Source organism: Cydia splendana, chromosome 3, assembly GCF_910591565.1.
Source record: "Cydia splendana chromosome 3, ilCydSple1.2, whole genome shotgun sequence".
In the NCBI taxonomy this organism is placed as follows: Eukaryota; Metazoa; Arthropoda; class Insecta; order Lepidoptera; family Tortricidae; genus Cydia; species Cydia splendana.
This window is the reverse complement of record NC_085962.1, coordinates 20,857,694-20,870,804: the sequence shown is the minus strand read 5'-3', so window position 1 is coordinate 20,870,804 and position 13,111 is coordinate 20,857,694. Positions and strand designations below refer to the sequence as shown.

Here is a 13,111-nt window from a genome sequence, read left to right as displayed (position 1 = left end):
GATCTGATAACGTTTTAGTGTAAAAGCTTTATGCGCCTAGTCTTGGCAACACTTTACATGAAATGTTTTTGGTGGGATTCACTATTCCTTGGGATCTTGGGAAAGAGTTTATTGACCGAAGCGTAGCGAAGGTCTACGTTTTGACTCGGGCATTTTGCTTTTGTATGTCCGGATGTTCTCCTCTACGGGTCGCAATTCTTAACCGATTCTCGTGAAATTTTGTAACCGAATTCTATGCTTAGATAAAAAAATATTGTCGAGCCAGTTTTTGGAAATTTTTCAAAATGGAAAAGTTGTGATAGCTCGCGCTTAAACAAATAGTCGTATCGGTATCATAAGAGTGTATTCTTTTTGAGACATGTTTACAGATTAAATGGCCAAAAATTCAGAAATTTTATTACGCTGGTTTTGGAGGTATTAAGATATTTAGTTTTTACTTGAGAATGAGTAGCTAAATTTCGTCACCTTAAGTAAGAACCATCGTGGCGTATTTTGCAAACGTTCGCTTTTTTTGTATGCACAGAAGGTCTGGGTTCGACCCCCAGTAATTATATGCTGGGATATAACTTTTTGTATTTTTTTTGCACGTTTCGTATTTTTTTTTGACATTGGAAATGTCTTTTCGTTCGCTCCAGTATAGGGTCCGATTTCACGAAAAAGTGCGATCCCCTTATAACTCGGAAAGTTGTGAAGATATGATATTAAAAAATAGGCTCAAAAGACGCATAATCCCGAGAGCTGTAAGGTGCAAAAATAATTATTCGAGAAAGTCAAAAACAAAAAAAGTTATGGTCGAAATAGTGAAAATAAAATTCAATTTTTTCCGAATTTTTTATTTTGGTGCTCGATAATTTGGAAACGAAGAATGATATCAAAAATTTGAGAAAAACGGCTCTGGACAATTTAGTCAGCTACAATTTGAGCCTAAAACAAAGACGATCGGGTTAAGGGTTTGCCCTGTAGCCTAACCTTAAAATAGTCAAAAAGTCAGAACGACATTTTTCACATGACATTTATGACTTCATGTTTCGCAGAGTTCGTTATCGGTGTTTGTTGTGAATTATCGATAGGGAGAGGGAGAGGGAGAGGGAGAGGGAGAGGGAGAAATAATTTTATTCGTGAGCACAAACACAAAATAAAAACTTATACAGAGAAACATAAAAAAGAAAAAGTGCCACGAAATGGTCTCACCTCAACATGTTGCTGGCGGCTGCTAGCAGATAGCTGATGCTGAACCCTGGCAGTACCTAGTGGAGCTCGGGTTTAATACAATATAAGCACACGCTGTTTTGGTCATCGGACTCGTCTCGATGAGCACTTAGGAGAGTAGTACCCAAGATAGAGCTGATGCTGAACCCTGGCTGTACCTAAAGGAACTCAGGTTTGTTGCAACATAGGCCCACGCTGTTTTGCTCATCCGACTCGTCTTGATGAGCACTTAGGAGAGTAGTACCCAAGATAGAGCTGATGCTGAACCCTGGTTGTACCTAGCGGAACTCAGGTTTGGTGCAACATAGGCACGCGCTGTTTTGGACACCCGATTCGTCATGATGATCACATGGTAGAGCATTACCCAAGATAGCTGATGCTGAACCCTGGTAGTACCTATTGGAACTCAGGTTTGGTGCAACATAGACAAACGCTGTTATGGTCATCTCTCGTCGCGTCAAACTGCTGTCAAGAAAATTTCATATCTTGCAGCAAATGGGCCGCTGCCGATCAAGACTCGAGTGACGATAACGGCGATGTGGCTACCACTTCTCGAGTTGACTACGGATTTGCCGTGTAATAATTTTCTTGTACTTTGAACATTAATATATCCTGCTTATTAATCGAAAAATGAAATATGTACCTATACTTATGCGCCACGGCGACAATTATTCAAACTTCGATACGCGTGTGGAAATTTTGCAATTTGTTTGTTCACATGCGTTATGTCCAGGATACTTGTGTTAGTCTAAGAATAAAATAATTATCATTCAACGTTGTAGTTTTATTTTGTAACTTTTTCCTTATCCAGACTTTCTCGTCGCTCAGCGACAATATTTTTTCGAATTCCGTAGATTCATTTCCAATGTGCTCGATAGTCGTGTGAGGCACGAAATCTGTGAATTTTTTACTATAATTTCATCGTGCCCAATAAGATATGCTCGCGAGGTCTACAGCTCTCAGAGCCACTAGTATACTTTATACCTAGTTACCTATAGCTATTCTATATATTATGTAGGATGAATGTCTTAACTGAGCTTCCGAAGGGAGAAATAAATTAATCAATCAATCCATTCTTAACCGACGGTTGGAGCCGGTAAAGGTTTATTTGACGTTCATAAGCGCATTGTAATATGCCTACTTGAATAAACTATTTTTTATCTTTTATCTTTTAATTTTGTTTCTGACAAACATCCATATAAAACAAAACCACACCTAAGTGTAAACAAACATAAATATAGGTACCTAAATATGTTTAATTACAACCCTTATTAGGCTGCCGCTGCCCACTATAGAGGGTGAAAGGTATTATTGTTAGGTTAAAAGGTCCACTGTGTTTGGATAATTTTACCCGCAAACTTTTTTTTTTTATTATTTAAATTAATACATATCACTTACAGACTATATAGTCCAACGCGTAATAAATATTACATATTTATAAAAAACTAAACATAATTAACAATTTTTAACAACACAAAAAAAATTACAATATCACAAATAACATAGTTGGCGGCTTGTAGCTTCTGTGAACTCAGTCAAGGTGCAGTTAAATAAGTCTACTTTAGTAGATACTTCATTTAATATTAATATCGCCCTGACAGTAGGTGAATTGGCCAGTAAGTTGGTACGCGCGGTCGGGCGAGCAAGCTTATTGTCCATTAATCTTCATATTTTATGTATAATACCTGACGGAACGGATGGTAATGATGGAATTGATATTTATATTTTAGAGCAACATTCGGCTCAATACAAGACAAACATTACGGTTAGCTTGTTATTTGGTAGCGACAATAGCACGTGGGTGGGTCATGTAAATAAAGAAACGTGTCCGAGATATAGCGCGGTTATGAAGTAACGTGACATAATGTAAAGTGAGTCATACACGTACCTATATGTGAGTGCTTCCTGACAGCTATGCAAATTATTTACCACCGCTTTGGTCGTATAATACTGATAAGTTTCAGTTCGTGTCTTGCCAGTTTTTTTTTCAGATATTGGATATTTCATTAAATAAATAAAAGTAAGAAGCACTAGTGGCCAGCGGTCATTTACGAAAAAGCTTGACGAAACAACTTTTTGCTATTTCTGCGATTTTAAATCAGCAAGTAATTACCCACTCAAATCTTCATCACAATACTGTCAATACCTACTTAATTTTAATTATGACGGAACACTATAGGTGTCTCTATTAAGTAGGTAGATACTTATATAGGTACTAACTTAATGTAAAAAATATACTTCATTACGACATTTGTCCGTTAATAAAATAGCCTACTAAGTTGAATTATTACTATTACCCACTTTCATAGAAGACACGCTTTCATTGACGCGCCTTTTCCGGTTACAGATGCAAGATGTTAGCGGGGAGTCGCTTGGCCTGACGCGCGTTAGAAATCTGCCAACATGAAGGAACTGGACAACAAGAACCTCGGCACGCTAAAATGCGTGCTCTTCTGTTTTCTAGCAGGTAACTCGAACCTCAACGAACTAAATTGGGTTCTTCTGTTTTCTAGCAAATAACTCGATTTTGAATGGCTTCTGGTGACTATAGTTCGTTTTTTTAGCATTAGAAAGAACTTGCAAGAAGGTGAGCGATCTTGACATGTCTTTTAACCTCGTGCCGCCCAATGTACTTACATTAGGATGTACACTCAGTTTCGATGGAATGTCAACCTTAATTAAATACAAAGTATGTAGTATTTCATTTGTCTCGTAAAACTTTTGAACAAATTAATTTCAACCTAATTGAAAATACAACAAGATTCTAACTTCCTTGGCTATAATTTTGTATGGTGGGCGGCACGAGGTTAATTGAAAAACGCTTTTTAAAAATCACTAACTATTACTTATAAAAGCAGAAGAATATAAATGATCGTATTAGATTCATAATTGTTACAATTTTGCCGTAACTTATTTTTAAAGTGTGTTTTTCAATTAAAAGACACATCAAGATTGTTTACCTTAATTCTAATGCTAAAAAAACGAACTAGTGATCCAAAAGACTAAAGCCCTGTTAGCTCTTTTTTTAGGGCTCGCCTCATCTCTTGACGCCTAAAAGGCTAAAAGCCTATTTTACTAATGAAATAAAAGAGGCTTTTAGCCTTTTAGGCGTCAAGAAATAAGGCGAGCCCTAAAAAAAGGCTCACAGGGCTCGAGTCTTTTGGATCCCTAAAACGAACTATAGAGGGCTGGGCTGGCCACTATTTCATGGCTCCTCTACACGATGGGCCAACGCCGGCCACTCCAAGGGACGCAGCAATGCGGTAGAATAAGATAGCAATATCACTTGCTCCCTCTAACGCATAAATGCGTCCCTTGTGGCTCCTCTTCACGTTGGGCCAACGCCAACGCCAACGAGGGAGGCATTTATGCGTTAGAGGGAGCAAGTGATATTGCTATCTCATTCTACCGCATAGCTGCGTCCCTCGTTGGCGTTGGCGTTGGCCCAACGTGAAGAGGAGCCATTGGAGTGGCCGGCGTTGGCCCATCGTGTAGAGGAGCCATCACACAGAGAATAATAAAGTATAGCTATTCAACGAGGCAATATAGCCAGCCTTTTAGGCATTTTGCCCATTGATTGATCTCAGCAAAAAATGTTACCTGTTAAGTTTTTGTATTGTGTAGGTAAGTTTATTATGTTATATTTTTCTTCCGTTGTTTTAGGTTAACTAAAGGAATTATATTAGCAAGCAAGAAAATAAACTTTATACTGGTAGAGCAATGGTAGAGTAAATTGTAAATTGTACAACCAAAGCATAAAAGCAACTCATTTTATCCGAGACAAGTTATTTGTCTCGAGTGAAGGGCCGATATAGATTGGGGATAAAATGGGCATTTCTGCTAGAGTTATATATACTGCTCTTCACGTCGATATAGAGGAATTTTCATATTCCTAATTTCATAAATGTTGTGTGTTTAATTCGGGTCAAAAATATATCTCACCGTTACCCGGTGGGAGTATGGACGGTTTAGAGCAGCGGCCCGCAACAGCCGGGCCACGGGCCGCATGCGGCCCGCGAACCTATCATTTGAGGCCCGCGAGCCTCTCTGGCTATTTTGTACGTAATATTGATAAACGACAATGTCTGATAAAGTCATAAATATTAACAAAGTGCGGCCCTCGTCAACTTCGTTAACTACTATGTGGCCCTTGGCTGCTAAAAGGTTGCCGACCGCTGGTTTAGAGTATAATTGCTAGGTACGTCAACGGGTAGTTAATGGGTAATTGCCTAATTGGGGTATAGGGTACCTATAGAACATTTTACTTTATGCACTGGAGATCATTAAGAAGCATTTTCATGCAAACTAACATGAAGAGGAACATTACAAGAATGAGAAGTAAAAATATATTAATTCTTTTGGTGTATTCCCTAAGCCCTAAGGGAACGTGCTTATGATGCGTGACATTGACAAATAGGAATACCAGATAACCAACCGCTGAGCGCACACCCTTTTGTACGGTCAGCCAAGAAAGTGGTTTACCACTTTTCGACTCTATCAATTAGATGATAGAGTCGAAAAGTGGTAAACCACTTTCTTGGCTGACTATACCCAGGCCCGAACCCGAATCCTCGCTTTTTGTATACGGTCGCTATCAGATATATCGGAGTGGACAAGATGCTTAAACATATCTGAATACCTACCTGCACACTCTACGTAACGCCTTGACAATGTACTGTCTCTTTGTCGCAAATTAATGTAGAATAAATTACATTATTCCTTTCAAAGATCATTTTTACCCGCGAACAAAAAAGATCACGTGCCGTTAAATGGACCATGACTCGGTGACTCCATTAGGTTTTTATAGGTCCTCAACCACTATAAATAGCTGTACAGTCATCCTTGGCCTAGGTACACTCATTCAAGCTACTGGCGATATCATTTCAACTAATAAAATTGAATTTAATTAACAGGGCATCAGTCATAATAGCCATATCCACAAAGTATTAGGTTCGATTATATTTCAATACATTATTTCCTCTAGCCGCAAAAGGATGAATATTTATCTTTTATCTTTTGTATGTTACATTGGAATAGTTATGATTATGACAATGCAACTTTAACTATACTAATTATTATTTAGTAGGTATCTATTTAGCCCTGTTTAGCATATTCTTGGGCCACTTGCACCATCCCACTAACCCTGGGTTAACCGGTTAAACCTGGAGTTACCATGGTTACCAGTACGATTTGACACTGGGTTAACGGTTTAACCGGTTAACTCCGGTTTAGTAGGATGGTGCAAGTGGCGTGTATTGTTGCGCGTATAAAGATGTCAATGGAGTCGCGGCAGTTTAGTATAGGTATAGGTATTTGAAAAAAATACTTATAGAAATATCAATGTACCTACTTACTTACGTGTTATGTTAGACCAACAACAAGACCTGTAACTCGACGATTTACATCTACTGTAGGAACTAGAGTCTTTTGAGTCTAAATTTGAAGAACTTGACTCGGGTTTACGAGGATCGGCGCTTAAAAAATTCTGAGTTTTTTAAGTTCCAACCTGAGTATTTGAGTATTTGTATTTCCTGTACATTATGTATTTTTTCGTCCTCCGACTTCGTTAACAATTTTATACTGGTTTTATTTAGATTACAGTAAAGAAAATAGGCGTTATTGTATGATTTGTGTCACATCAAATTTACTTGAATTGCATTTTGAATTATTTTTGAAAAGGACTTGCCTCCAAAAGACTCTGGTCTCTAACAAGTTAAAAAGGACTTAAATTATACCTATATAAGAGTCTGAAAAACTGAGTCGATTAAAGAACTCGAGTTTAACTAACACTAGTCGCAATCCTATCCCGAATCGACGATAAAAAGTGGTCAAGCGATTGACGAGACAGACTTGCACCGCAATATAGCAACTCAAATAAAAAGGTATCGCGATTGCATTCAAGTCCCATATTATACTGCCTTTTTCTTTCGGCTGGCAGAATAATGCCGTATAGCACTCGCAAGCTTCCATCTATGGAGCGCGGAGCTCCAAGAACCGAATGATTTAGGGACCATTCACCTCGACCTGTATTGCGCCGTTTTATGTCACGATATCTGTTATTTTTTTTCTTACGGCGATAAAAACGCATTTATTGCGAACTTTTTTTAGTAGGTAGGAAACCCTTATAATGGAAAAATTATTAATCTGGTTCAAGGCATTCAATTACTATTTTATGACTACTGAGTTGACAGTTGGATGAATAAGCCTGTAGTATTATAATAGGCATTAAAAGTTTATGGCAACTGATCTGATCGAAAACTGATGGTATGATGCTAATTCTACACTCGAATCGAGAGTACCAACGGGAAGAAGTTAATAACTCGAGAATCGAGATATAAGAGTGAAGAAATTTGTACTTTAAATTGAATTAAATAAGGTTCAAATTTCTTAAATTTTGTTTAATGTTCTCTTCGTCAACCATATCGACGACCGACCGGCCTGCCCTGCCTGTGAAGCCGGTGGTCCTGGGTTCGAATCCCGGTAAGGGCATTTATTTGTGTGATGAACACAAATATTTGTTCCTGAGTCATGGATGTTTTCTATGTATATACATATAAGTATGAATTTATCTATATGTATAAGTACCTATGTATATCGTCGCCTAGCACCCATAGTACAAGCTTTGCTTTTCGTTCGGGGCTAGGTTGATCTGCGTAAGATGTCCCCTAATATTTATTTATAAAATGTACTCAATACTCCTAAAACCGTTTGTTACAGGTGTGGGCTGCATATTCCCTTTCCTACCGCTGCACATGATCGAATCCGGCGCGGGCCTGAGCCGCGGCGAGGCGCGCCTGATATCGGCCGTCGCGCCGTGCGTGGCGCTCCTCGGACCCGCCATTCTGGGACATCTCATTGATAAGTTAGTATTCAATGGCTTGTACTTGTGCAACAATAGCGTCTTTAAGACCAGTTTGGAGCATGTTGTTGCATCATTGTTGTGTAGGTGCGCTTGTGTACTTATCTACTAAATTACTTTCATAAGATCAATGATCATACATTTCTTTTGCTTCAAAGCAAAATAGTTAATTGTTTTACAAGGAGGCAATAGTAGATTGTTAACCAAGGGTTGAAAGGCACCCATTTCTGTCGAGGTAGTTTGGCGCTCGAACGCAGTGAGAGCGCCAATAGTCCGAGACGGAAATGGTGCCTTTCACCCGAGTTAAACACTCTACTTTTCATATCGAATGCGAGGAAACCAAAAAAGACAAGGCAATTTCGCAAAATGAGTAATTGAAGTACCCAATAGACCTACGGCCATGATTTTTTCCTTAGGACTTACTTGCAATCGGAGACTTTACATGTGTGAAGATTAATAACCCCTAGCGAAAATCATTTAGATTGCAATATAATTTACGAAAACACACATTTTTTAAGAAACTGCAGTAATTTTAAAATGATTTGTTCATTATAGTATGAAAATCAGCGGGATCGCCTCTTACTTTTTAATTACTTTTTAATTTTATTCTTAAAGCCGCAACAGACTACCGGACCGCACCGCGACCTTGGTGCGCCGCACCACGTAATAACATAATAAAAGTATTTTAAATATTAAATAACAATTTAATTAATAATATAAGAAATTATTATATTGTATTTTACTTTATTTCATGAATATAGTGCTAAATAACTTTAAAAACCAATTTAATATCGTACAAACGTTTAACTGTGGCTGTATAAGATTCTGCCTTTGCTCATTTACGCAAGTGTAAGGTTTAAAAAAAATTTTTTGGTGTATTCCTTTTGGTTCCCGCCTTATGAAATCGAGTAAATAGAATTCAACGAAAGAAATCAAGAATAATTTGTTTTTAACAATTTACTTACATCATTTTTTATTAAAAAAACTATCAACGTGGGATTAGTAAAATTAAACAATTACCAATTGTTCCAGGCGAGGAAATAAAGACACTATTTTTCCATTTTGTTTCCACCCAGTTGTTCGTGGGACGGGGACCCAGAGGAGTACACCACTTTTCTGCGCTAGAGCATAAACGTATCACTTTCTGCGCACCTTTTAGAACAACAACGACCCACTTTCAGAGCATGAGATATGAAAAGTTGTTTTTTAGCCCCTTATAGTAATTATTATTGACACCAGAGGTTGTTTTAAAGTAACTTTCTGTCTCACAGTTTAATACCCTCCAAATTCCTAGAGCGTTAGCTTTTTAGGGTTCCGTACCCAAAGGGTAAAACGGGACCCTATTACTAAGACTTCGCTGTCCGTCCGTCCGTCCGTCCGTCCGTCCGTCCGTCCGTCCGTCCGTCCGTCCGTCCGTCTGTCACCAGGCTGTATCTCGCGAACCGTGATAGCTAGACAGTTGAAATTTTCACAGATGATGTATTTCTGTTGCCGCTATAACAACAAATACTAAAAACAGAATAAAATAAAGATTTAAATGGGGCTCCCATACAACATACGTGAGTTTTGACCAAAGTTAAGCAACGTCGGGAGTGGTCAGTACTTGGATGGGTGACCGTTTTTTTTTTTTTGCTTTTTTTTTTGTTTTTTTTTTTATATGGTACGGAACCCTTCGGCCGCGAGTCCGACTCGCACTTGCCCGATTTTTTATAATTTGGAACATTATCTTAGTATTTAATAAAAGTTAAAATTAAATTTTGCAATCAGTACTCATGAGCATTCTCAACAACTCGAATAAATATTTCGAGCTTACTACAATAAACAGATTAGTGCCGAAACCGAACGTTCGGCCGAAACATTATTTTTATGCCGAAGCCCGAATCCAACCGACAGCGTATAACTTTGGTGGCACTTTAGTAGTCCTATTATTTTAAAATATTAAAGGAAAAATTTAAAAATTCACCGCTTCCGTCAAGACTCGAACTTGCAACCTTTCGAAACACAGAGCCGGTCTTGCCAGAGGCGGTCAATTTTCTATTTTTCCTTTAATATAAAATTTGTAGTAGGTACCTATCGCTCGCAGAAGTTTTTGCTTGATAAAAATTACCTTATTATTTCGTCAGGCTATCCATTGGTCGCGGTGCGACCAGCGGCGGAGGACCCAGCGGATCCGGTCGCCTGCTGCGGGTCGTCACTGCCGTCTGTCTTATCCTTGGGGCTATCTTCTACACGCTACTGTTGGCCGTACCTTATACCAACCGAGGCAATGTAAGTTAGAATACCAGAATACCATTTATTTCAGTATACGTACACAGTTATACAATACATACACAGAACAGAAAAAAAGAAAAATAAATGACTTATAACTAACTTGTACACTGTAACTACACTGAAAAAGGTGAACACTCAGCATAATGCCGGGTCCTACTGAAGTAGCACCTGACGCTGGTCTTCAACATGGTTTGATCTATTGGCTATGTGCTATGTGTCTTATATGTACCGTCGGAAAGTTATCAATATTACGTTAGTAATATTCATTTTAAAAATTTCGGAACCTTCTCATATGTTTGTATGGGAATCGAAATATTCCATTTAAAGAATAAAAGTCCTATTTCCTGTGATTGTTTCTGAATTTTCTGAGAACTCTTTCAACTTTTTGGAAACTTGCTTAAAAATGCACACCTGTAGCTAAACTAACTTTGTACCAACTTGGTAAAAGATAGAGTTTGGAAGCGCCACCATATTCGTGAAGTAAATTCCTATGAAAATATAATGGCTCCTCTACACGAATGGCCAACGCCGGCCAATCCAAGGGACGCATTTATGCATTAGAGGGAGCAAGTGATATTGCTATCTCAGTCTACCGCATGGTTGCGTCCCTTGGATTGGCCGGCGTTGGCCATTCGTGTAGAGGAGCCATAACGTTTGATGCTGATACTACGGCACGTTACACTTTGATGAGCTTTTATTTTCTTGAGTGTCAAGTCGGTACAAAGTTGGTTTAGGCGGAGAGGCCAAGTGCTTGTGGTGGAAGGTGATGATGATGACAAATTTAGTCACTTAATGTCATTTATTACGGTTTTGTAGTGGCCTTTTGGTTGCAGGGGCTTTTGAGAGAGATATAATTATTATTATGAGCATATTAAGCAGACAGCATTTCAAAGTTGAGTATGACGTGCTTTGACAATTTCGTCACATGCTGCAGCCAGAATCCTGTCCAGGAATAATATAAATATTTTTGTTTAGGCTCCCCGCCCGATCGTGTGGTTCTCTTGCGACGAGAACGGCGCGTATGTGACGCAAGACAAGTGCTCGGAAGGCAAGCAGTGCCACTACGTTTCCGAGGAGAAGGTAAGCTTGGACAGAAAATTTGAACAATTCAAGTCACTAATACTGACAAATAGCTATAAGATCCATGCACAATAAAACATTTTGATGCAAGTCAGCGAAGTATGAAAATAACACCGAAAGATCGCTACCAATAGCGGATGCATGAAACCTTTTTAGTGCGTACGTACGATTATCTAATTTGCTTACCTTAAGGTTCCGTCACACAGGCGCGTTTTCCGGGCGGGGCGTGAGCGTTTTATATGTAAAAGCGGCGCGCCCCGCTCACGCGCCGCCCGTAAAACGCGCCTGTGTGACGGAGCCTTAATTGATTTCGGGCATACCGAAGATACATGCCTATCGGAGTCACACGTGCACAACAAAGGCTTCGGTTTTAACTCAATTAAATTGTTATCCTATCTTGACGGTACATATATACCTACGTAATAATTACGAGAAAGTAATAATATCTATTTGAATCGAAACCGGTAGGAAGTTGTGTCGCGCAATAGCGATAACCTAACATAAGTGTAGTCGGATAACCTTACGTTAATTTGTAGTAAGAATGACCAACTCCAAAATAAACCGAATGTTCCTATCGCTGTTGACACATATTATTAGGTATTAACATTGCTTAAGTACCATCAGCCAGGCCGTAGGCTTATTTACTTATTTCCAATCGCAGTACAAACAGTACCGTCTTTACCATAAGGGCACACGGGGCCCGTGCCCAGGGCCCCCGTCCTTAGGGGGCCCCGAAGGACAGACAGTATAACAGTAAATTTTATTACTCATAATAAATAGAAGATCATAGTAGAAAAATGTTAGTTTAATTGACTTTCTTTACTTTCCAAAAGGGCCCCAAATTCTTATGTGTCCAAGGGCCCCAGCGTAGTTTAAGACGGCCCTGAGTACAAAAGGCAAAAGACTTGATAAAGCTAATTATTTAGCTATAATATCCAAATTGTTATTTCTTTGTTGTTAACCGTATCTTTCCTTACTATTATTTAGATTATCGGCATGACTTCAGCTTCATAAACAAATAAATTTTTTGAAGTTTATGCTGTTGTATCAAAGTTTAAAATCGAACGACTCAACAGGGGCATAACAACGACCAATATACCTGAATGCTTTTAGCATATAAATGTCAGTTCCAAGCGGACACTGCCCCGGTCATCTTACACGTTTTCTACGAAAATCGTTACTCGCGGGAATTGGGGCGACTCGTAATACCTAAATTTAAAGGTATAACCCTGCTACAGAATGACGACGGTCGTCCTATGAAAATATTAAACAGAAGTATTTACTGATAACCTAATGATTACAAATAACTTTTTTCAAATAAATAAGCCGCATAAATCGTTAGTCTCTCGTCGGTAAGATGTCCTTTATGGCTCCTCTTCACGTTGGGCCAACGCCAACGCCAACGAGGGACGCATTTATGCGTTAGAGGGAGCAAGTGATATAGCTATCTCATTCTACCGCATGGCTGCGTCCCTCGTTGGCGTTGGCGTTGGCCCAACGTGAAGAGGAGCCATTAAATTACGTGGACGAACAATTCTTAGAATTTCTTTCAAACTACAAAATCTTGTAATAGGTACTTACTCATTGTACTCAATACTCATATCATATAAATGGTTACTGTACAGTTAAGTAGGTATATATTTTAGTTAGAGGCTTGTACAAAATCCGCAAAAACAGTCGAATTGTCATCCG

At 38.8% G+C, this 13,111-nt stretch overlaps 1 protein-coding gene across 2 annotated transcripts in view; it reads left to right on the top strand.

Moving 5' to 3' along the window:
- The window catches only part of LOC134806806 (uncharacterized), a 61,154-nt gene that overhangs the window by 26,676 nt on the left and 21,367 nt on the right, over positions 1-13,111 (top strand). For both annotated transcript variants that reach the window (XM_063780189.1, XM_063780188.1), the window contains exons 2-5: positions 3,557-3,676; positions 7,927-8,071; positions 10,192-10,336; positions 11,315-11,419. In XM_063780189.1, the coding sequence (XP_063636259.1) occupies positions 3,613-3,676; positions 7,927-8,071; positions 10,192-10,336; positions 11,315-11,419 (459 nt within the window). In that variant the 5' untranslated portion in view covers positions 3,557-3,612. The remainder of the gene's footprint in view (positions 1-3,556; positions 3,677-7,926; positions 8,072-10,191; positions 10,337-11,314; positions 11,420-13,111) is intronic.